Source organism: Natrix helvetica (assembly GCF_964273705.1).
Source record: "Natrix helvetica genome assembly, chromosome: 3".
In the NCBI taxonomy this organism is placed as follows: domain Eukaryota; kingdom Metazoa; phylum Chordata; class Lepidosauria; order Squamata; family Natricidae; genus Natrix; species Natrix helvetica.
Window position 1 is genome coordinate 171,422,467 of NC_138549.1, and position 26,167 is coordinate 171,448,633.

Consider the following 26,167-nt stretch of genomic DNA (forward strand, 5'->3'; position numbering starts at 1 on the left):
AAAAGCTGGATGTGGCCAGGAAGCCATAAAATGTCCAGGTCTGGCATAAGGGCTGGTAATTAAACTGTTCCCACTTATTCCCGAGTGGGAAATTGTGTGTTCTATTTTTTTGTGTATCTGGAGTCTCCAGGGGACAGAACGGGATTTTCTCCTTGTCAAGAACTAAGCTTTTGAACTAAATCTTTGGGTTCCCCTCTTTGCCAGGTCTGAGTGGTTTCGGAATTCATGGTGTCAATACCAACCCAATGCTGCAGTAACAAGGGATAACATTTTAAGAAGTGTGCCACTGTTGAGGCAGCTGAACTACGTTGCAAGAATCCTAGTTCGCAGTAAAAAGCAAGCCATCTTAAACCAAGAAGTAGACCAACAAACGAACACTTTAGGGGGAAGAATACAGGGAAGAGGACCCCAATCGAAGCCACCTAGGAAATATTCTCTAATACTGTGTTTCCCCCAAAATAAGATACACTATATTGCCAAAAGTATTCGCTCACCTGCCTTTACTCGCATATGAACTTACAATATTTAACCTGTGATTATGTTCTTCCTGACTGAATTGCTGTTAGTATTTTTTCCCCTTTGGATTCATTGTTGAGTCACTGACACTGCATTAGTGCCCATGAGATAGCTAGGTATTTCCTTAGTCTACTCCAGTGATGGCGAGCATATGGCACGCGTGCCACAGGTGGCACGCGGAGCCATTTGTCAGGGCACCCGAGGCGCTGCCCTGTCAGCTGGCCAGCACGCACATGTGCGCTGGCCAGCTGAATTCACCCCTTTTTAAAGCCATTTTTTGCCCTTCCCAGGCTCCAGAGCCTTTATAGGAGCCTGGGGAGGGCGAAAAGAGCCTCCCCCGCCTCCCCGGAGGCCCTCCGGAGCTTCATGAGCTTCCCTGAAGCCCCCGGAGTGCAAAAAACCGGCCCTACCGGCAAACCGGAAGTTCGGGAAGGTCCCTCAAGCCTTCGGAGCGCTCAAAACGACCCTCCGAGCAAATCAGAAGTGACTTCCGGTTTGCTCAGAGAGTCGTTTTGACTGCTCCGGAGGCTTCAGGGAAGCGTCCTGAAGGCCCCTCAAGCCTCCGGAGGGCTTCCAGGGGGGCGGGGGAGGCTGTTTTCGCCCTCCCCAGGCTCCTATAAAGCCTCTGGAGCCTGGGGAGGACAAAAAAAGCATGCAAAAAATGGGGGTCGCGCCTGTAGTGCATGCATGCACTGGGGGGGGGGTGTCGCGCATTGCATTATGGGTGCGGCATACCCGCACACTACCCCCCTGCGCTCCCCCCACTTATGGCACGCGAGCGAAAAAAGGTTCGCCATCGCTGGTCTACTCCATGCTTCATTCATTTTTAGTATCCTACAGATGCTTATCAGTTATAACGTGACTTCTCCAAATTAATGACTTTTTTCATTATCCTTTGTGCTAATTACAGTTAGTCTGGGTTTTATCAGACTGATTTTCATGCATCTGCTCTGTATTACTATGCGTATTGGGTAGAGGATTTGTAACAACATCCATTAGACATCAGCCAGCAGAGATCTGAAGCATGCGGCATGTCCTTATGGGAATGCATGGGGCAGGCAGAGATTGAGGGGAGCAGGGAGTCCTGCAAGTAGCTCAATTCTATGGCCTCTAAAGCTTTAAAGGCAATAACCAGGAAACTTGAATTGCACCTGAACATCTATTGGGAGCCAATATAAATTCATATGCGAGTAAAGGCAGGTGAGCGAATACTTTTGGCAATATAGTGTAGGTCTTATTTTCTTTTGACCCCCGAAATAAGCGCTTGGCCTTATTTTCAGGGAGGTCTTATTATTTTTGAGGTGCAGGAGCCCCCTTAACCTCGGCCCACGGATCAGCACCCCCCCTCCCGGCAGAAATGGCGGTGATTGGCTACGCATGCGGTTAAATATTTTCGGGGAGGGCTTATTTTAGTGCATGCGCTCAAAAGCCCGATTGGACTTATTATCCGGGGAGGTATTATTTTCGGGGAAACAGGGTAGTTATTTTCAGGACCTAAAGCCAATTCAAACTGGGGAGAAAGAGCCTTTCCCAGCTCGTCAAAGGACCAGAGCTTTTGAGAACTGTGAAATACTTTTACAGTGAGTTGAGAGAGCTATAAAATACAACAGTGCTAACAGCCAGCAGGATGCTAATCCAACATAGTGCTGAGCACTCATTTTGTTTCCAAAGCAGGGAAAAAGTCACACAGCAACTCGTGGTCAGGCTAGGAAAGTCGCTGGTTTAAAACTGACAGCTGAAGCCAGGCAGGGAGGATGCGACGGCACATGGGAACATGAAATAGATGCAGAAAAACTGTAATTCCCCCACAGTCTTCCCCACAGATATGCCACAAAAGCATAATGGACCCCCTGAATGAAATGGGTGACATGGCCAGATCTGGCCCTGATTTGCTCATCCTGAATTGCATGGGGTGGGGGGCGGGGGGCTGGGGGAGGGGGGGAGAATCTCTGGATTACAAGACAAACACAAGCCAGCAATGTGAGGCAATCCAAACAAATCCCTAGAGAAGTACAGACTCTGGCTGGAAAGAAGCTAGGATTCCCTTTCTTTTTCGGCTGCTCAGTTCACACCTAGGATGTGTCACTCAATTCTGTGCCCCAAATTTGTGGAAGGACATTGGCCACCAAAAGTGAAGGAGAAATGGTGCCTGGGGTTGGTCAGCATTCAAAGAAGGAAATGTTGAGAGCAGTGGTGGGTTCCGGATCTATATGAATGCACACATGCGTCCTTACCTCTTCTGATGCCTCCGTGAGCCTCTGCAACTCTCCAGCTGCTTGGGGGAGCGTCGCGCAGGCGCCATGCGCTGCATGCGCGGAAGAGCTCAAATACAGGTAAGGAGCTCGGGTGAGTGGGTGTGCCCTCCGGAGCACTGTACCGGAACGGGCAGGCACCGGTATGCTTGTACCGGGGCATACCGCCTGCAACCCACCATGGCTGGGAGGTTGACTTAGCCTTGGGCAGCAATAAGGATGTAGATTAAGTTGGGAAAGCTTTGAGCATTTTAACATTTGTTTGACTCTCACCTGGACACCATTCAGAAGCAGTGAGCTCTCCTTTACTGGAGCGTTTGAACAGAGCTGGGGGGAGGGGGGGAGTGTCTATCAGGGAGCTTCCTGCACTCCTTAGAGGATGGACTAGATGGCCTTCCAGAGCCTACAAACTCTTACATTCTGTAATTCTATCAACGGTCTATCAATGTTCCTTGGGTGGAAAATCTCTGTTTTGGGGAAATAAGCAAATCATACCTGCATCCTGGCAGTGCCCACTCTATAACAGGCAGTCCTCGGTTTACGGCTGCAATTGAGCCCCAAATTTCTGCTGCTATGTGAAAATTGTGAAGTGAATTTTGCCCTGTAAGTTAAGTAGCCTTTCGGCCAAGTAATCAAAATACAGAGGTTTTTGGCAACCGACCCATATTTATGACTGTCGCAGGGTCCCGGGATCCCCTTTTCTGAACTCCGGAGGAGCCGAGTCGATGGGGGGAAGCCAGTTTCACTTAATAACCGTGTTACTAAACTTAACCACTACAGGGATTCATTTAACTGTGGCAAGAAAGTGATTTGTTTTTTAAACTATTACCATCTGGCAGACGGTACAGGATAATAAAAACAAGGACAAATAGGCTGAAAAACAGCTTCGATCCCAGAGCAGTAACTATATTGAATTCTATGGTATAGTGCAGGAGTCCTCAAACTTTTTAAACAGGGGGCCGATTCACAGTCCCTCAGACTGTTGGGGGGGCCGGACCGGCTGGGTGGGTGTGGCTAGATGGTCATGTGACTGGGTGGGTGTGGCCAATTTAGCAGTCCATTTTGCTTTGTCCTTGCTGTACTTACAATAATACAATACAATAACAATAATACAATAGTAGAGTTGGAAGGGACCTTGGAGGTCTTCCAGTCCAACCCCCTGCTTAGGCAGGAAACCTCATACAATTTCAGACAAATGGTTATAGTACACTAATACAATAGCAGAGTTGGAAGGGACCTCAGAGGTCTTCTAGTCCAACCCCCTGCCTAGGCAGGAAACCCTATACCCTTTCAGACAAATGGCTATCCAACATCTTCTTAAAGACTTCCAGTGTTGGGGCATTCACAACTTCTGGAGGCAACTTCTGTTCCACTGATTAATTGTTTTAACTGTCAGGAAATTTCTCCTCAGTTCTAAGTTGCTTCTCTCCTTGATTAGTTTCCACCCATTGCTTGCCCCTCTCCTAAACACCCAACAGCCCTGGATCCTATGGCTGTTGAAAACATCCCGAAAGGCTGTTTTTAAAATATTTTTAAAGACTTTTAAAGCACTACTTTACAAGCTGGCAGCAGCCCTTTCCCTACTCACCCCATCAGCCCTGGATGACGTGGCTGCACTGATGAGGTCACCCCTCAGTCAGCACCCTTTAGCCTTACCTTCGGCAGCAGCGGTGCGATCAGAAGTGCAGCTCAACCAGTGAAATAACTAAGCAGAAGTGCAGCTGGAGTGGATGCTCGCTGGAAGATAAGGCCAACGGTGAGGGGCAGGGCGAGGAGCGGGTGTCAGGCCTGCAGCCATATTCCTTTTAGGATCTTTGGCCTGCCACACTCTTTCTCTTTCTTTACTATGCTGTTTCATTAGTGGGGAAATGGGAAGGGGAATAGTAAGGTGTAGAATGTGTTGTTTTCAAAAAAACGACCCACCTGTTCCAACCAGCTGGCCTGGCTTAAATTACAACTACATTTTCTAATCCCCCCTGGACAATTTTAAATTTAAACTAACTGATTTTTTGGGGTATTTTAATTGTTTTAAATTTTATTGTGTTGTTTTTAACTTATGATTATTTATTTATGAATTGTACAATGTTTTGATTACCTCCTCCTTGTTATTTATTTGTATTTTGAGTTGTATGCCGCCCCGAGTCCCTTTGTGGAGAGGGTGCGGCCTATATTGAATTGAATAAATAAATAAATAAATAAATAAATAAATAAAACATTGCTTTCTAGAAATCAAGGTCATTCTTTGTCTACGCACCTCTGCATCTGACTGGAACTAGATGGGTGGAAATGCCAGCGTGGCAGAGGAAGATTGGACCATGGGATGAACTTGTGGGTGTGGGGACAAGATCATGAACTTTCAACTGGGTGGGGAAAACCCAGGAAGCTTTCAGATTCGGGTTTCCCACAGATTGTACCAACATGTCTCCCCTTATTAAATTGGAACTTTGAGGAAAGCTCTGCCTTGGACTCTGATTTAATTCTGGATGATACAGTATTTGGTATTTGGAAATTTGGTAATTTGGAATTTGGAGTATTTGGAACGCTGACAGCAGGGCTGAATTCCACCACTTGGTGGGCCGAATACTTTGCATTGGCGGGCCATATCTGGCCCACGGGCCGTAGTTTGAGGATCGGTGGTAGAGTGCACTATTAATGCAGTATTGGGTTTTCAATTTCAACTATATAGCATGTGAAGGATGTGCGTTTGTGTTTTTATTTGTACAGCTGTAATGTACACGGAAGAGGGCATTTAACTTCGTTGTACGAGGTGCAATGACAATAAACTCAACTAAACTAAGGAAGGGGGGTCAAACGGAGCAAGACTCGCTTAACAAACGCCTCACGTAGCAGCAGATATTTTTGGACTCTGTTGCGGTCATAAGTCAAGGACTACCCACGCAAGACAACTCACCCAAGATGAGCCCAACCATGGAGCTCAGGTAACCGGTGCCACTTCCTAGGTTCAGGAAGGAAAGTCCAGGCTGCAGGTCCAGGGCTTCCATGACTTCGGAGTAAATGCAGGGGGCAGAGAGATGGATGTTCCCATGTTTCCAGGCCAAATCTTTATAGGCGTTCTCCTTGAATTCCTCCAGGTAGTAGTCAGCCCGGTCGACCGCCCGGAAGGCCTGTTCCACCAGCTCTGACCGGATGTACTGAGCCTCCTTCAGGTTATCAATTAACTCGTCGTTGTCTTCTCCCGCGCTCACCGCACCACCCATTGTCCACGCCGGTTCCCCAAAAAATCAAGCCTGGATGATAGAAGAAGCAGAAAAAGTATTATTAGCGACTAGTCTGTGGAGCAGGGGTGTCAAAATCGATTTCATTCAGGGCTGCATCAGGTTTGAGTTTGACCTCAAGGACTGAGGTGGGCGTGGCCAGCCTGTGGGGGCCCCAAGCTCTCTGCCAGCTTCAACGGCCTCCTGCAACTCCCTGCCAGCAAAAATGGAGCTTGGGGGGACCGTGTGCTGCCTTCCCAAGCTCCCTTTGTGCTGGCAGGACAACCACAGGCCAGTTTTGTGAGGAGCTGGCAGCAGATTTGGACAGTGACGCGGTTGGGGAGGAACATGGGCCAGTCCTGGAGTCTGGGGAAGGCTCTGATGGGGGCTCTGTGTTGGAGGCAGAGATGGGGCTAGAGCCGTCTGACAGTTATCAGCTGCCTTTGGAGTCGGACATCAGTAGGGCAGACGAATAGGGGCAGCCTGTTCCCAGTGGGCGCATGCGCAGAGTTGCCAGACGGAGGGAACAGCTAAAGAACAGGGGTCGACTTGGGAGTAAGGCTACAGGTGAATGATGAATGGCCCCTCCCAGAGGAAATAAAAGAGGAGCGAAAGGGGAATAGAGCTTGCAGGAGACCATTAGTTCGCTTCATTGGTTCGTGACTCTCCAAGACTGCTTGCCAACTTATGTAGATATCGGCCTGGCAGCTCTCCAAGCCAGATAAGGTCTGTGACTGTAAATCCTCCCTTGAAAGACTCTGCTGGATGTGAATGAGCAGAATTCACAGTTAATTAATGAAAGGGTTTTTTGTTAGGACCAGGAGTTTGCTTCATAATCTTGGGAAGCCTCGGTCAGAACACCATTCCTTCGTTGTTTCCAGGGCGGCCCTGCAGGCCAGATCTAAGCACCCTGCGGGCCAGATCCAGCTTCCGGGCCTTGAGTTTGACACCCCTGCTGTAGAGATTCTCAGTCATCCAAGTCATGGTTGTCCCAAAGGACAACCTTTTTCAGGAGGCAACTGGGCTTCCTTGTTTTTTTTAAAAAGACATTTCGCTTCTCCTCCAAGAAGCTTCTTCAGCTCTGACTGGAAGGTGACTTGGATGAGAAACGAAACGTCTTTGAGAGGTACCGTATTTTTCGGAGTCTAAGACGCACCGCTTTCCTTAAAAAAAAATCTGGGTGTGTCTTATACACTGAATACAGCATTTTTTGCCTCCCGAGAACCCCTTCACCAAAATGGCCGTGCATAGACTTTAGGAGGCTTCCAGAGTGCTGCTGGGGGCTGGGGAGGGCAAAAATGAGTGAAAAATAGGCCATTTTTTGCTTATTTTTGTACCCCCCAGCCCCCAGGAGCACTCTGCAAGCCCTGTAAAGGTTATGCATGCCCTTTTTTTGTCAAAAACCGGACCATTTTGGGGAGGTCTCTGCAGAGTGCAAAACCTTTTTTTTTTAAATTTGGCTTTTCAAAATCTTGGTACGTCTTATACTCCGAAAAATATGGTAGTTTCCCTGAATGTGGCCACATTCGGCTACGCTGTGTGTAAAATTAGGCCAACTGCCCACTGTTAAACCACCAATAATTGCATTATTCTTTATTATTCTTTTATTTTTTTATGATTGTTTTTTTAAAAAACAATTTTTATTTATTTTTGGACAAAGACAAACAAACATTTAAAAAAAACCATCTTCCATTACAAATTGTAGAAAGTGTGTCTGTTGGTTACAGTATTTCCATGCATCTCTTCCGTAGTCATCACCTGCTTTTCATATCAAATCGCATATTTTAAATTCACCTATATTCATGTATATCACGATTATTATATCTCAACCTTAATTTGACTATAATTGTTTTTACATCCTTTTATATATAATATTCAAAATCTAGAATAGGATTATATGATAACATTCTATTAAATCATTCTGAAATCATCCAATCGCAATACATCTTTATAACATAATCTAGATAAAGCTTTTAAACGTCCTCTCATATTCTCCATGTGTTGTTTATCTAAAATTTCATATTTTCAAACTAATATATCTATATGTATTGTTATCATTATTAATCATGATTTAACTATAGCTATTGTCACTTCATTTTATACATACTACTAGTGAACTAAATTTAGCTTAGTATTTATTATACATTTTCATTGCATCAACCTGTATCTTTCCAGTAATAGTGCAGTCTTATATCTCTTGCTATTTGTAGCATTAATGTTCTAGTTCAGGGGTGGCGAACAAGTTCGACAAAAAGAGCCAAAATTTTAAACTGTGAGAGTCAGAGAGCCACACCACGCAGTGACCTGCCAAAACAGACCCGGAAGCAATGTTCCCTCTAATTTTTTTTCGATGTGAGCAGAAAAGTATAGTGTTTGAGCGGCACATTTTCATGCCTGAGCAGCCGAATTTTTTCCACAGATGTCACCTAAGACAACAACGAAATCAGTATTATTTGAAACTCAAAGTTATGTTTCTTCAAGGTACCCGCTTAATTCAAAGTGTTATATAATATCAGTATCACTTAACAACGCTCCTGCTTAGCAACCAAAATGTTGGCTCAGAAACTCTGGCATTTGAAGCACGCAACTCTTAAAGCTGTCAAGTTACAAGACCCTTGCACCCCTAACCCTTTAGGGAAAAAAAACCCCAGGGGTCTTCAAACCTGACAGCTTTAACACTTGTGGACTTCAACTCCCAGAATTCCTCCTCCAGTCATGTTGCAGTGACGTCATCTGCGTGGATCTGCTCCATCTTTGCTTTCTTCATTGTGGGCAGGGCTTCTGCTGAAGATGCCGATGAGTACGAGTTGCCACCAGAATAACTGCTGCTACCTCCTCCTCCTCCTCCTCCTCCAACAGAATCACCAGATTTGCTCCTGAGCTCAGCGCTGGGTTACCTCTGCCCCCTCCCCCTCCTCCGTGCTTTTGAGGAGCCATGAGGCTTTTTTCCCCCTGCTCCCCCCCGCCTTCCTACTGGCTCCTGCAGCCTCATGGCTCCTCAAAAGCACGGCGGAGGAGGAGGAGGGGGCAGGGGTAACCCAGCGCTGACTGAGCTCAGCTGCTCCGAGCGGAGGGGAGGCGCCGCTGCCATGCGCGGAGATGCCGGCTGGAGCTTTGGCGGCTTCATCTCAGCCACAGCGGCGGGCGGCAAATCCGGCAGTGCTGCCTGTTAGAGGAGGAGGAGGAGGAGGTGGCAGCAGTTCTTCCGGTGGCGGTGGGGGCTTTGGGGCTTCACAACTAGCCTCAGTCGCCCCGTGCTCCTCAAAGCAAGTCTGGGGAAGTCCTTTGCAGGCGGTCCGTTCTAGCTGCCTGCAAAGGACCTCCCCAGCTTCCGAAAGGGAGCGCGCGATCCGAGCCACAGTATACTAAATAATGATAAGAGGCAAAGAGCCTCATTTATTTTGGCCGGGAGCCGCATGCGGCTCACGAGCCGCGTGTTCGCCACCCCTGTTCTAGTTACTTTCTTAATAAATCTTGTATAAACTTCTCTTCGCAACATGTTGTTCCTTTCGTATCTCATAAAAGCTTGAAACCCAATATCTGTTCTTTCCATCAACTTATCTTTGGTTATCGCTGGTGCTTCTGTCAAGATTTCTCTCCTTATCTCCGTCAATTTTTCTCTCTTTTCTTCTTCTGTGCTTTGAAGTCTGGGATAACGTTCCAATCCATTTATCTCCCCTTTCCATATTCCACTCTTGCCATTACCAACCACACTCACTTTGTTGTCAGTATCCACAGTTTTCTTATCTCTTTGCTCATTTTTTTCTTCCATTTTTTGAACTCTGTCCTTCACTTTCTTCATTTGATAAACATCCTCAGTTTCTCCATCAAATTTTTCTATTTTGTATTCCATATTCTCCAATCTCTTTTCAATTATCTCTGTCACAACTAATAGATTTTGAATTTCAAACATAATCATTTGCAATGTTACAGTTTCTTTTTCCTGCTGAGCCATTCTTTCAATTTTGCAGGCACTGCCACTATAGGGTTGAAGGCTATTTTAATAAACTTCAAACAGGTTCATTTATTATCTTTCAAGTCAAAATGTTGTCTTCCCTCCAATAGCTAGTGAAAGAACTCCCAAAAAGCACCTGTATAAACAACTTGTGCTCTTCCTACTATCACTATCAGTAAACAAACTGAAAGAAACTTGAATCTCAAGTGATCAAAGAGAAAAAAGAAAAAAACAATGTAATAATAATAAATATTTATTATTTATTAATAAAAGGGGGAGGAGCTTCCGGCGATGGCGGTCGCCTGTTTGAGCTCCTAGCTTACCGGGGAGCGCCCAACAGGGGTAGGAGGTTGCCGCCGGTCCCCATGGCATCGGGGGGCTGAGATTCGGATAGCCCGACCACCCTGGCGTGTTTGGGGCTTGTTTTAGCCCACCAGGGGTGGTCGGAGAAGCTTGGAGGCAAAAGGAGCGGAGCGGAGCTGAGAAGCCGAGGAAGGAAGCCGCGAGGCAATGGCGGCGGCGGCGCATCGCAGCTGCGCAGCGCGGCGCGAAGTTTGAAAGAGTTTGAAAGAGCTTGAAAGAGGAAAGGGGAAAAGGCAAGCCAGCGGCACCAGAGAGGACAGGGAGGCAATGGAAGTTTGGGAGCCGCCTTACAATGCTAAAGGACACCAGAGGACACCGAATGGTGAGCAGAATGGGGAGGCAGCAGGGAACGGCACTGGGAGATGGCTGCGGTATTGGGTGTGTGGAAAGAACCGCAGCCAGGGACTCCCCCATAACAGCTGGCCGTATCCTGGCTGCTCCCATGCTCCCGGGAACTTGCTCTGGTGTCTTGATAATCTTGGAAGCGTTTCCCCAAACTGCTGCGAATGTTAAGAGAACTGAGAACTGAGACGCCGGATGGGGGGGTCAAGGTGAGGATGTTGGGAACCAGTAAGAAGAAGAAGAAGACCTTAAATAATGGTTGGGATGGCCTGGAACCTTAGAGGTCATTGGAGACCCGTGTTAGGGCCATGGATGAGCCTAACTGACTACCCAGACCAGACTGACTGCCCAGACCAGACTAAGACTAAGAACAGCTGGGCTTAAAAAGGCCACCTCCCATTCACTAAGGAACCCACATCTGTAACATCTGTAACTACATCTACTTTTAACCACCTTGGACTGTCCCCCATTTGCTCCACTTTGGGAATATTTGAACATTTCCCCCCCGCCCTCTTTCCAAGTACTATCTGGATACTAAGGCCTCCAGCTTTAGTATCCCATTAAGACCTTAGCCCTCCGGCTATTGACTTTTACTACCTGCACCCTTACCCAATTGGGCTTTAATATTCTATCAATTTATTCAAGGTTAGACCTGCTCCGCCTGCGGGAGGCCCCTCTCTCGCAGGTATGGCCCTTGGCTCTTACAAGGGCCTGCCTTGATGACGGGTTTGTGAACCCCGAGAGGTGGAAGAAACGGAAGCTGAGGGGATTTTTAGTCAAATGTTTTACATTGTTTTTAGGGGGTTCCAGGGAGGGGGGGTGGGTGGGTCAGACCAGGAGCGATGTGAGAGCCGGGCCTCCAGGTGTGGTCGCGAACAGAAGGAGCGGAAAGGAGGAGGAGGGGGAGGACACCATTTCTATACAGGGCACTTTAATTCCAACGGTCGCAGGGAGGGGCAGATACGAGGACAGCTTAAGAACCTACAGTCGGTTGGGAGACCGTGGTTGCTGGTTACACCCGGTCGCTTGTACCAACCCCCGCGTTCTAGGTGGTCAAGAGTTACAGACCCAAGGCCTGAGGCTGCTGTTATGCAATGCGAGGTCCGTTGTTAACAAGGCCCCCCTCATTCACGATCTAATTTTAGAGGGGGAGCCGGACCTCGCGGGAATAACGGAGACCTGGTTGGGCCACGAGGGAGGTCTTCCCCTCGTCGAAATGTGCCCACCAGGCTACCGAGCATTTCACCAGCCCCGGGCCCAGGGAAGGGGCGGTGGGGTGGCAGCAATTATTCGGGAGGACTTAGAGCCGAGGGAGTCTACTGTGCCACAGACGTCCGGATGTGAATCCCTTGTTGTGAAATGGGGGCCTGGGAGACAGTTGGGCCTGCTGATAGTATACCTGGCTCCTCGCTATACATCAGCGGCCCTGCCTGAACTCCTTGAGCTGATCGCATCGGTGGCAGTTGAGACCCCCAAACTTTTAGTGATGGGGGATTTTAACCTGCCATCGATGGGAGAAGCATCAGAGGGGGTTCGGGAGTTCATGGCTTCCATGACAGCCATGGACCTGACTCAAATGATTCAGGGCCCGACACACGAGGGAGGACACACTCTGGACCTTGTTTTTGTCTCTGGCCAGTGGCTGAGTGATCTGGGAGGAGGGGACTTAACCATCACTCCCCTGTCATGGTCAGATCACTCACTCCTCCGTCTTGACTTCCCTGGTGCTACCTCCCGCTGCGGGGAGGCGGAACCGGAAAGTTCCAGATGGTTCCGCCCCAGGTGCCTGATGGAACCTGATAGGTTCCAGACGGAGCTTGAGCCACCTCCTGTAACCTTGACCCGCCCCCGGGTAGAGGACCTGGTAGTTGCGTGGAATAATGCAACTACCGGGGCCTTGAACCGGGTGGCGCCTTTGCGGCCTCTCCGGCGGCAACGATCCACCCTAGCCCCTTGGTTTACCGAGGAGCTAAGGGTGATGAAGTGCCGCAAGAGACGTCTAGAGAGTCGTTGGAGATCCTCTCGTTCCGAATTTGATCGAACACAGGCACGAGCCCATTTAAGGACGTACCTTGTGGCATTGAGAGTGGCCAAACGCCAATATTGTGCCACTCTCATTGCATCCGCGGAGAACCGCCCTGCCGCCCTGTTTCGGGTGTCCCGCTCCCTCTTGTTTCAGAGGCCGCGGGAGGCCCCCCTACAGGGCAGGGCAGAGGAATTTGGTAAATATCTGCAGGATAAAATCGCTCAAATCCGGAGAGATTGGGTTCCTGTCAGTGATCCAATGGAGACGTCCATGGCGAGTCTTGAGGTATCGATCTGGGAGGAGTTTGACTTGGTTGCCATCGAGGATTTGGACAGATTGCGTGGACGACTGCGACCCACCACATGTTTATTGGACCCGTGCCCCTCCTGGCTTGTACTGGCATCCTGGGAGGTTACACGAGACTGGCTCCTGGGCCTAGTGAATGCTTCGCTGAGCGAGGGGTCTCTCCCGGCCGCCTTGAAAGAGGCGGTGGTGAGACCCTTGCTCAAGAAGCCTTCCCTGGACCCTTTGGAGCTGGCCAATTATCGTCCTGTCTCCAACCTTCCCTTTTTGGCGAAGGTTGTAGAGAGTGTGGTGGCCTACCAGTTTCCACGACATCTGGAGGAAAATGATTATCTAGACCCGCGCCACTCCGGCTTCCGCCCCGGTCACAGCACGGAGACGGCCTTGGTTGTGTTGGTGGATGATCTCTGGAGGGCCAGAGACAGAGGTTGTTCCTCTATCCTGGTCCTATTAGACCTCTCGGCGGCTTTTGATACCATCGACCATGGTATCCTGCTGCGCCGGCTGGAGGGGCTGGGGGTCCGGGGCACCGTTTTGCGGTGGTTCAGCTCCTACCTTTCTGACCGGACGCAGTGTGTGTTGGCAGGAGAAGAGAGGTCGACCCTACGCCCCCTTACTTGTGGGGTGCCACAGGGGTCGGTCCTCTCGCCACTCCTCTTCAACACATATATGAAGCCGCTGGGTGAGATCATCCGTGGTTTCGGGGTGGGATACCATCTGTACGCTGATGATACTCAGCTGTACTTTTCCACCCCGAACCACCCCAACGAGGCCATCGAAGTGATGTCCCGGTGTGTGGAAGCCGTACGGATCTGGATGGATGACAACCGACTCAAGCTCAACCCCTCCAAGACGGAGTGGCTGTGGGTACCAGCTCCCCGGTTCAGCCAATTAATTCCATCATTGGCCATTGGGGGCATTCAACTTGCCCCCGTGGAGCGGGCGCGCAATTTGGGCGTCCTCCTGGATGCCCGGCTGTCCATGGATGACCATGTGACAGCCGTGGCAAGGGGGGCGTTCCACCAGGTTCGCCTGGTGCGTCAATTGCGCCCCCTACTGGACCGGGACGCCTTACGCACAGTCACTCATGCGCTGGTGACGTCTCGCTTGGACTACTGTAACGCTCTCTACATGGGGCTTCCCTTGAAATGTACCCGGAGGCTACAGTTGGTCCAGAATGCAGCCGCGCGGGTAATTATGGGGAGTACTAGGTACTCCCATGTGACACCGTTCCTGCGCGAGCTGCACTGGCTTCCTGTGGTCTATCGGGTGCGTTTCAAGGTTTTGATAATCTTTAAAGTGCTCCATGGCTCAGGACCTAGTTACTTGCGGGATCGTATTCTGCCCCATACATCCCTGCGACCAATCCGCTCGCACAGAGAGGGCCTCCTCCAGGTGCCGTCCACAAGACAGTGTCGGGGGGCGGCGCCTAGGAGTAGAGCCTTCTCTGTGGCGGGCCCAGCCCTGTGGAATGACCTCCCTCCGGATATTAGGAATACCTCTGACCTCCGCTCCTTTCGTATTAAGCTTAAGACCCACCTATTCCAAGCAGCTGGCCTGGCTCAACTTTGATCTAACCATATCGCTCCTGACGGGCTTTTACTGGGTATTTTAATTATATTTAATTATCTAGGGGTTTTTAAAGACTGTATTTTAATTGTTTTATTTATCAGCCGACCTCCTCCTTGTGTATGTCTCGGTATATGTCTCTGTTATATGTTTGTTTTGTCCATATTTATTTCATATGTTTCATTGTACGCCGCCCCGAGTCCTTCGGGAGAGGGTGCGGCTAAAAAATAAATATTTATTATTATTATTATGTATCCAGCCTCCAGCCTCTAAGTGACAGTGTAACTGCTTTTCCTCCGGTTGTTACAACCCTTCTTATAATCCTTATTATCTTCTTTATATTCCAAGCTTAAGAAAGAAAAAAAAACCTTAAATGGAGATCAAAAACAATCCAATCAAGCGTTATAAAAAAAAGAAGAAAATTTTTAATCCATAGGTGCAAGCAAAAGTGAAAAAAGAAGAAGGAAGAATTAATCCATTCAGTTTAAAAAATAGGGAGCCTTTGCAAAAATTCCATCCGTGAAAAAAAACAAACTAGAAACAGGATAACACACTAAGTTTAATGTAGATTAATTTCACCACTTACAGTCTTCTGTCTTCAATTTTAATTTAACTTAAGACTACTTTTGGGGGTAGTCTCTTTTTCTAATAATAAAATTTCCTCACCAATTCGACACACTTTCCTTTTCCGCTTTCTTCCCGTTCCGGAGCTGTCCCAACTTCAGCAGCTTCATTAACTGCATTTCTGTCACCAGAAAAAAAGGCTATTTCTGGATCTTTCAGGGACTTTGCCGTGTCCCTGAGATCAGCAGGAGGTGCCCTTCTCAATCACCATCTCTACGGGACAGTTTAGGTCTGAATAGACCGTCCAGCGGCAGAAATATCGACTGCGATCTCGGAGCCCCAAGATCGCATGTCATGCTGTCGCTATGTCAGCTCTCTTCTCCCCGATTGTTGTTGGTTTTGATGCTTTTATTTGCTGATCTGTGACCGTTAAATAAAAATTGATGGACCATTTGAAGTTACACTCGTTTTAAGTGCTCCAAAGGCTTCGGGGATCTTCAGGAAGCTTCCCTGAAGCCTCCGGAGCAGTCAAAACGACCCTCCGAACAAACAGAAAATCCGTTCCCGAAGTTCCGGTTTGCCCGTAGGGCCGGTTTATTGCGCTCCGGAGGCTTCAGGGAAGCTCATGAAACCTCCGGAACTCCTCCAGGGGGGCGGGGGGGGCTCTTTTCACCCTCCCCAGGCTCCTATAAAGCCTCTGGGGCCTGGGGAGGGCGAAAAATGGCTTAAAAAAGGGTGAACTCAGCTGGCCAGAGCGCATGTGCGTGCCCTGACAAATGGCTCCGCGTGCCATAGGTTCACCATCACTGCTATAGTATATTGTTAAGTGTAGGAAAAAACCTGAAAGAAATGCTCTCTGTGTTTAAATTGAATTAGAGGATATACGCTGTTTGTCGCAAAATATACCAGTAGAGAAAATAAGAAATGAAAATTTGGTGTAGCTGTGAAAGGGCAATGGAAGATATTGTTTATGCAGTAAGACAAAATAATTATAAAGATGAAAAATAATGGAAGAGAATAATTTGGCTGAAAGTGAAAACAAGACTATGATGTAAAATGGACTACGTATATAAATGAGAGGATGTAAAAATAAAGACCCAGAGAACTCTTTGTTCCTATAACATGTATAATTTGTATCAAAAAAATAAAAAAAACTTGACAAAAAAAATCTTGCCATTTATGCTGGTTGCAGCGTCCTGGAATCATGGGATCCCATTTTGCAACCTTCTGACCAGCCAAGTCAATGGGGAAGCCGGGTTCACTTAACGACCATGCTACTAACTTAACAACTGCAGCGATTCACTTAACAAATGTGGCCAAAAAAAAAAAAGCCAAAAAAATGGGGCAACATTCCATTAACAACTTTCTCACTTAACAACCTACAGTTTGGACTCAGTTGTGGTCATAAGTTGAGGATGACCTGTAGTAGCAATGAGACTTTATAATTGAATGCATAATCTACACTTGAAATTGCACAAGGAATTAAAGATGATGGAAAGGCACATATCTGTTGATCAGTCTGAAAATAGTAATTGGGCAAGAGAGGTCAAAGAGGGGTACAAAGTTCTACTATACAAATCTGGGATGTGGGTCAGTGTTGCTTGGATCCTTGCTTTAAAACACAGGCAACCTCCAATCCAATATTTCAACCAGAAATCCTCTTAACTGAAATATACAATACAATACAATACAATAGCAGAGTTGGAAGGGACCTTGGAGGTCTTCTAGTCCAACCCTCTGCCTAGGCAGGAAACCCTATACCATTCCAGACAAATGGCTATCCAACATCTTCTTAAAGACTTCCAGTGTTGGGGCATTCACAACTTCTGGAGGCAACTTCTGTTCCACTGATTAATTGTTCTGTCAGGAAATTTCTCCTCAGTTCTAAGTTGCTTCTCTCCTTGATTAGTTTCCACCCATTGCTTCTTGTTCTGCCCTCAGGTGCCTTGGAGAATAGTTTGACTCCCTCTTCTTTGTGGCAACCCCTGAGATATTGGAAGACTGCTATCATGTCTCCCCTGGTCCTTCTTTTCATTAAACTAGACATAGCCAGTTCCTGCAACCGTTCTTCATATGCTTTAGTCTCCAGTCCCCTAATCCTCTTTGTTGCTCTTCTCTGCACTCTTTCTAGAGTCTCCACATCTTTTCTACATCATGGCGACCAAAACTGGATGCAATATTCCAAGTGTGGCCTTACCAAGGCCTTATAAAGTGGTATTAACACTTCACGTGATTTTGACTCTGTTTATGTAGCCTAGAACTGTGTTGGCTTTTTTGGCAGCTGCTGCACACGCTGGCTCCTATTTAAATGGTTGTCCATTCTTAAATAATTGTCTTAACTGGGATCATTGTACAGTAAGGATCACATTAAAAAAATCTTACCGAATTTTTTTTTCACATCAGTTCTAACGAGCGAGCACTGTTTAATAACCAAGTGGCATTTAGATAGACGGTTAATAATACATACAGGAAACAGAGCAAGGGAATTTTAATTACGGTATTTTGCTCTTCTAATAAGACTTGTAGAAGCAGACAACCTGGTCTTTAGTTCCCCGTTTTACATGTTTTACTTTGGCATGTGTTCAGGAAAACCAATAATCCATTTATGCAGATAGTCCTTGACAAATGAGCGCAAATTTAAGTTGAGTTTAAGTGAGAAATGCGTTAAGTGAGTTTTGTCCCATTTTACGACTTTTTTTTTTGCCACATTTGTTAACTGAATCATCACTGCAGTTGTTCAATTAGTTACACGGTTGTTAAATGAATCTGTTTCCCCTGTTGACTTTGCTTGTCAGGAGGTCGCACAAGGGGATCAGCTGACCCCGGGACACCGCAATCGTCATAAATGTGAGTCAGTTGTCAAGCATCCAAATATAAATCACGTGATTTATGACCGTAAGTCACTATTTCCAGTGCCGTTGTAACTTTGAACAGTCACTAAATGAACTGTTGCAAGTTGATGACTACCTGTCTGTATCAAAACTATATCAATACAATAAAACACACTTCAAAATCCAGAACTTCGGAAGAGTTCTTATTTTTACAAATACTGGTATTGTACTTAGCTGGATTTCGGATAATCTGCAAAATAACTATATTAAAAAAACATGCATCAAGGTATCTATTTGTTAGATTGATACACCAACTTTTCTGCAGGAGGTCAAATAGATGTGACTGTTTTTTTAATCACAACAACAATCTTATGAGGTAGGATAAGCTGAAAGCGTGTGATTGGTCCAAAGTCACCAAGAGAGCTTATACAGTTGGAGTTGAATCTGAACTATGGGTAGTCCTTGACCTACGACCATAATGGAGCCTTGCCCATCATGGTTTTAAGTCAGGTTGGTCATAAAACGTGACAGCATGTCACATAGCTGACCTGATTTTTTTTTGTCCTTTTCACAGGGGTACTTAAGCAAAACACCCCAGTCATTAAGGGAATCCACAGGCATTACGTTAAGCCTTGGTTGTTAAGTGAACAAAGGTTCGCTCTATAAGTGCCAGTTTTCAGCAAAACCATCAAAAACTGTAGACCTAAAGGCAGCCATGTTGCCAAGCATGTGACGTTTGGTGGAGAGGTAACTGTCCTAACTTTGAATCAGGGCAGCAAGCAGCGCCAAGGTAGCTTTGTCATAACTTTGAATATGGGTAGTCCTCAACGTACGACCACAGTTGAGCCAAAATTTATGTTGTTAAATGAGAAATTTGTCAGAGTGAGATTCGACCCATTTTACGACCTTTCCCGCCACCTCTGGCAAGCGAATCACTGTTGTTCTTCAATTAGCGACACGGTTGTTAAGTGAATCTGGCTTCCCCGTTGACTTTGCTTGTCAGAAGGTCGCGAGAGAGGGTCATGTCACTCCCGGGACACCGCAACCGTCATAAATGTGAGTCCGTTGCTAAGCATCCAGATGTAAATCGCGCGACGGTGGGAATACTGCCACGGTCATAAGTGTGAAAAACTGGCATAAGTACTTTTTTCAGTGCTTTTTTCAACTTCAAATGACCACTACATGAACTGTTGTAAGTCGAGGACTACCTGAGGTTCTTAAAGAACTGGTCCTAAGTTGAAGTACCTGCACTGTTGCCCGATTTAAAAGGTAGGCAGCAGGTTTGTAATAAAACAGTCTAACAGAGTTGGAAGGGACCTTGTCTCTACCTGTTAGGCCAGGGGTTGGCAACCCTAAACACTTAGAGCCACAAAGATCCTAAATGGAAGCCCCCCCATTCAATTCTGAAGCCGACCGGAAGTCCAGTTCCCACCATAGAGTCTCTTCCTAGTGTGGCGTCCTTTTTCCTCTACCTTTACTTTACTTTTATTTAGATTTCTAGACCGCCCCCTCTCCCAGAAGGGACTCGTCCTAACCGAAAGCCCCATCAATTGTGTCGCCAACTGGCGACAGGGAGCCGCAGCAGAGGGATGAAAGAGCCACGGGTTGCTGACCCCTGTGTTGGGCAAACCTGCATTTTTGGGATCTGGCTTCCCTGCCCGAGTTTGAACAGATGCAGAGCTGCTTGATAAGGGATAATCATGGCTTGAAATGAGGAGGCTGTGAAGGATTTGTGGCTCTGACAGGATCTTCCCAGGAGCTCTACCTGCCCCAGAGATAATCGCATAAGCAGATCATCACCTATATGCTTCTGATAATAGCAGAATTCAACAGTCAGGCGCAGAAAAGTACTTCGGACCATTCTTTAGCCATGGGTCTGCCTGGGCCAGAATGCCGGGCTTCTCAATCCGGTCTTTGATTTAATTTGATCATCCCACGGAATAGATAGGGCTGGGAAGATGCCGGCTGCGAGGCTCCCTTGATGGATCAATTCAACAGCCTGCCTGGTTTAAATAATGCTTTTGTCACTGATGCCAGCTGGATGACCTGAACACTGGCCAGATAGGCAAAAAGGGTGATTGATTGATTGGTTTTATTGATTGATTGAATCATTCCATCTTTATTTCTGTAAACAACTCAATGCAGTGAACATATCCAAAACTCCTTTCTCCTTCTATTTTCTCCAGAACATCAACCCTATGAGGTGGCTTGGGCTGAGAAAGAGCAAGTCACCCAGCTGATTTCATGGCTAAGGCGGGACTATAACTCACTGTCTCCTGGTGATTGGCTCGAAGTCACTCAGCTGATTTCATGGCTAAGGCGGGACTAGAACTCACTGTCTCCTGGTGATTGGCTCGAAGTCACTCAGCTGATTTCATGGCTAAGGCGGGACTATAACTCACTGTCTCCTGGTGATTGGCTCGAAGTCACTCAGCTGATTTCATGGCTAAGGCGGGACTATAATTCACTGTCTCCTGGTGATTGGCTCGAAGTCACTCAGCTGATTTCATGGCTAAGGCGGGACTATAACTCACTGTCTCCTGGTGATTGGCTCGAAGTCACCCAGCTGATTTCATGGCTAAGGCGGGACTATAACACACTCTCGCTTTCAAGCTTGGTGACTTTAACCACTAGACCAAACTGACACTGTTCTTTCCTTTCCTCATGAACTATCGTCTATTGTAATATACCTTCAAGTCTACCTTTCCCCACAAAGACGTGATTCTGATCGCGAATTGAAAAGGTCCTGAGGCGTAGGTCACCTTCCCCCTCCCTCTACTCTCTTGTTAGAATAACAGAGTGGGAAGGGACCTTGTGGGTCATCCAGTCCAACCCCACCCCCACCCCGCCTTGTTATCAAACGACCGTTTCTAGAAGTGAAAGTAAAAATGACCGCTTTCAAAGAAAATCAAAGAAAGAACGGATATCAATAAAGGAGCATATTTATAGCTCGAGGAATGGATGTACCCAGGATTTGAGCTCAGACTCCTATGGATCCTGCGAAACAGAGACCAAAACGAAGCGTCCTAAATGGGTTTTAAGTAGAAATGCACCTCCTCCTAGCATTCAACTGCTGGTGCTTCCTACGCCTTAACGCTTACTGTCAGCACCTATATTCGGAATAATCTAGTGGCTTAATTTTCAACTTACCGTCCCTTCTTCCCTGAACAACATATTCAAAGTCACAAAGATCCTCTCTGCAGGAGGACACGTGTCCTCTGAACCTGGCTGGTTCTCTTGTTACAGGAGCTATTAGCATGCTTCTGCATGCTTTGTTCAGCCACAACAAGAGATAATTGGTTTGCAGCCAACTCAGGGCACACTTCGCGAAAACAAGGTCTCCTGCCGGCGTTGCCCTATCGCTGAAGGACTGTGTATCCCAAGGGAAGGAGGGTGTGGAGGGTAATGAATAGCTTTCTTCTGACAACAACACGCTCACGTTGCAGCCCAGGCCCGAGAGCAGGCAGCCTGGTTTCCGAATGCCAAAATACAATAAAAATAAAAATCTGTTGTGTTTCTTTTCCTGCTACAGGACCATCACAAGGCCTGGCGTTTTGCTCCATGCAGACCGACAAGAGTGTCTAAGCTTTACTCCTTGGATTGGCAGCCCAGATGTTCCTTCTATTTACAGCAATGAAGTTGTGGGGCAGAACTTCGCCTACGTTCGCAGGACCCAACCTGAAACAGCGGAAGTGATTTTCGCTCTGAAAGGAAACGCTTGGGGTTTCAAAAGGAACAGCCCTGTTTCAGAGAAATCAAAAGGTACTTCTCACATTCTGGACATAAATAGATTCAACTACCCTCAAAATGACGCTATATGACCAGAACAACTAAGACACAAGGACAGTTTCCCCCCCGAATGCCATCACTCTGCTAAACAAATAATTCCCTCAACACTGTCAAACTATTCACTAAGTCTGTGTTACTATTACTATTAATCTTCTCATCGTTCCCATCACCTATCTCCTCCCACTTATGACTGTAACCATGTTGCTTGTATCCTTAAAATTTATACTGACTGTTTCCTAGTATGATTTGATTGCTTATTTGTACCCTACGACCATCATTAAGTGTTGTACCTTATGATTCTTGACGAACGTACCTTGTCTTTTTATGTACACTGAGAGCATCGGCACCAAAGACAAATTCCTTGTGTGTCCAATCACACTTGGCCAATAAAGAATTCTATTCTATTCTACTTATTCTCTTCTCTTCTAATTCCTATTCTTTTCTTTTCTATTCCTATTCTATTTCTATTTTCTATTCTATTCTATTAGGAAATTCCAAACACAAACACTCAAAAGATACCGCCTAGCCATTCTGAAACAGGATTTCTTAAACTTACAACACTTCATGCAGTGACGGTTCAAAGTTACGCTATTGAAAAAAAAGACTGATGACCATTTTTCACACTTACGACCACTGCAACACCCCCATGGTCGGACCTGGGATTGCGTGATCACTTTTTGTGACCTTCCGACAAGCAAAATCAATGGGGAAGCCAGATTTACTTAACAACAATGTTACTAACTTAACAACTCATCAACAGAAACCTTAAGGTCAGAAAATGAGGCAAAATTTACTTAACAACTGCCTCGCTTAGCCACAGAAATTTTGGGCTCAGTTGTTAAGTCAAGGACTACTTGTACAGGAATGCAGGTTATCTGGAATCGTGAGAAAACACATAAGCTTCAAACGACCTGTAATTGCGGAGTTTTTTTTTAGAAATGGCAGGGAAACACCAGCACAAGACAAAAGCTGCGTAAGTTGCAAGACTGTATAACAGCAAATCTAGACATGGCAAATCTAGACAGCAGACACATCACCCTGCCAACCAAAATGCGTATAGTCAAGGCTATGGTTTTCCCAGTTGCAATGGATGGCTGTGAAGGTTGGACCATAAGGAAGGCTGAGCGCCAAAGAATGGAGGCCTTTGAACTCTGGTGCTGGAGAAGACTCCTGCGAGTCCCTTGGACTGCAAGGCCATCCAACGGGTCAGTCCTAGAGGAGATTAACCCTGACTGCTCTTTAGAAGGCCAGATCCTGAAGAGGAAACTCAAAGACTTTGGCCACCTAATGAGAAGGAAGGACTCCCTGGAGAAGAGTCTCATGCTGGGAAAGATGGAGGGCAAAAGAAGAAGGGGATGGCAGAGAAGGAGGTGGCTGGATGGAGTCACCGAAGCAGTAGGCATGGGCTTCAATTGACTCCAGAGGATGGCAGAGGACAGGCCTGGAGGAACATTGTCCATGGGTCGGAAATGACTTTGCAACTAACAACAACAACAACATAACAGCAGCTTTCACCGTGACAAATAGCCAGAAGGACTTTTAAGGATTAAAAACCCAGATAAATATTTACCTATATCCAGTATGCGAGATAGGGAGAAAACACTTGCTTCCGAGAGGAGGAGTATTATGAAATACAGGGCAAAGGAAAGTTGCCAATCCTCTCTTCCCAAGCAAGCAACACATCGCCAGGAAAGAAACTAAGGCAAAGGCCTACTTCAAGAGAAAGAAATGGGGACAGTAATTTTGGTGTGTGTGCTTGATGTTACTCTACACTACCAAAATGGTTGGGAGCCAGCCTTCCCCGATCTCCAAATATGTGGAACAACTCCCAGACTCCTCAGCAAAGGCTGGCTGGGAGGGAGGGGGATGCTGGTAGCCAAATCCCACACATCTGGAGAGGCTCTCAGGTTGAGAAACATCTGCTAAGAAGAAACACCAACGTCCCATTCACTGCCAGCCATTTATTAACCCAATAAAAAGATGCTTTGTTTTGATGAAGATGTTACACACAGAAAAGCAACCCTCCCAGCACTCAAACTTTACACCAAAAGGGCTGCAGGGCAAGGCAACAAAAAACCCAGCAGTGCTATTATTTCCAGATTAACCTTTTCAAGCGCCCCTTTGAAGGGTTCAGCAGGGCGAGGGGAGATTTCCAGATATGGGGGCTGCTACTCCCCTATGATGCACAGCCAGAATGGCAAGCTGGGCAACTGTTGGAATCCTTAGCAGGGAATCTCCTCCCCATAATGCACATCCAGTATGGGAGTCTGGGGCACTAAGGGAACGCCTAGCAAGGAATCCCACTTCCTATGATGCACAGCCAGTATGGGAAGCTGGCCATTGTGGGAATCTTTAGCAGGGAATCTCCTCCCCATAATGCACATCCAGTATGGGAGTCTGGGGCACTAAGGGAACGCCTAGCAAGGAATCCCACTTCCTATGATGCACAGCCAGTATGGGAAGCTGGCCATTGTGGGAATCTTTAGCAGGGAATCTCCTCCCCATAATGCACATCCAGTATGGCAGTCAGGGGCACTAAGGGAATGCCTAGCAAGGAATCCCACTTCCTATGATGCACAGCCAGTATGGGAAGCTGGCCATTGTGGGAATCCTTAGCAGGGAATCTCCTCCCCATAATGCACATCCAGTATGGGAGTCTGGGGCACTCAGGGAATCCCACCTCCTGCAATGCACAGCCAGGATGGGAGATTGGGAACCATAGGAATCCTTAGCCGGAAATCTCCTCCCCATAAGGCACCACCGGTATGGGAGTCTGGGGCACCAAGGGAATGCCTAGCAGGGAATGCCACCTCCTATGATGCACAGCCAGTATGGCAAACTGGATACTAAGGGAATCCCTAGCAGGGAATCCTCCCACCCATGGTGCACAGCCAGCACAGCACCATGGGCACCCCCCCAGCTGATGAGAGGCACTTCTGCTTTCTGGCCTTGGGCCAGTACCCCTCTGGAGTGCAACTCCCTTCCTATCATCACCACCGACCCTGGCCAAGGATGATGGGTCCTGTGGTCCAACCTCTGTGCAGGGCGCCAGAGCGGAGGAAAAGGGGAGAAGTTGGGGCAGGAAGGGGGGAGGATGTTGCTAGGGGGGCAAAAGGGGGCGGGGCCTGGCTGTTGCTAGGGGCAAAGGGGGCGGGACCTGGCTGTCAGGGCTGACACGAGCGAGGGGGGGGCTCCCCCCCCGGCCTGCCGTCACTCGAGGACGGAGGGAGCCCCGAGGAAGAACAGCCGGCGCAGCTGTACCTGTTCCTCCAGCGCGAGCCGCCTCCGCCGGCCCTCCGAGCCGCCAACTCTTCCCCCCGCCCAGCCACACGCCGCGTCCCACGGCTGTAAACAGAAGCCCAGCTGGCCAAACAGCCCCCCTCAGCCCAGCGCCACTGCGCAGGCGCCGCCGCCACCGCCAGAGCGCCTCTGACGTCACACGCCGGACGAGTCGGGAGGGAGGCAGCGACGGAACGTACCATGCGGGCCGAGAGGGGAGGGGGCCGAAGGGAAAGGTCCACTGTTGCCTTGCTCGCGGGGGTGGCTGTGCGACCACGCGTTTGGCAGAGGGAGAAGCAAACTAACAGAGTTTGAAGGGAACTTAGAGGTCATCTAATCCAACCCCCTCCTCGCCGGGATGCCAAGCGGGAAGAAGGTTAGGATTGATTGATTAATAAATAGGAACAATTACTCCCAGTGGTTCATGAATAAAGGTAGTCCCCAACTTATGACCATAAGGGAGCCCAAAATGTATGTTGCTCAGTGAAACATTTGTCAAATGAGTTTGCTCCATTTTACGATTTTTCTCGCCATAGTTGTTAAGTGATTCACTGCAGTTCTTAAATGAGCCACACGGTTATTAAGTGAATCGGGCTTCCTCATTGATTTTGTTCCCAGAAGGATGAAAAAAAAAAAGGGATCACATCACCCCGGGACTCTGCAACAGTCATGTGAATCATTGTCAAACATCCGAACGTAAATCATGTGACCCTGGGGATGGTGCAACGGTCATAAGTGTGAAACACAGTCATCAGGCGTTGTAACTTTGAATGGTCACTAAATGAACTGTCGTAAGTCGAGGACTACTTGTCCTCCTACTTATCCCTCCTGCTAATGGCTACAAACAGGGCTAGAGATGCAATACAGGTAGTCCTCGACTTACAACAGTTCGTTTAGTGACCGTTCGAAATTGCAACGGCAGTGAAAAAAGTGACATGACCATTTTTTTAACACTTACCAACATTGCAAAATCTCCATGGTTACATGATCAAAATCCAGACATTTGGCAACGGATTCATATTTATGACTTGCGGTGTCCCGGGGTCACGTGATCCCTTTTGGCGTTCTTCTGACCAGCCAAATCAATGGGGAAGCTAGGCTCACTTAACGACCGTGCTATTTAACTTAACAACTGCAGGGATTCATTTTACATCAGTGCTAAG

The 26,167-nt window shown here is 47.4% G+C and overlaps 1 protein-coding gene across 1 annotated transcript in view; it reads right to left on the minus strand.

The window, feature by feature from the left end:
- Positions 1–25,098, minus strand: part of PCMTD2 (protein-L-isoaspartate (D-aspartate) O-methyltransferase domain containing 2) — a 53,372-nt gene extending 28,274 nt beyond the window's left edge. The window contains exons 1-2 of the mRNA XM_081949775.1: positions 24,987–25,098; positions 5,680–6,016 (exon numbers count right to left, since the gene is read on the minus strand). Of these exons, the coding sequence (XP_081805901.1) occupies positions 5,680–5,986 (307 nt within the window). The 5' untranslated portion in view covers positions 5,987–6,016; positions 24,987–25,098. The remainder of the gene's footprint in view (positions 1–5,679; positions 6,017–24,986) is intronic.
- Positions 25,099–26,167: the final 1,069 nt, after the last annotated feature.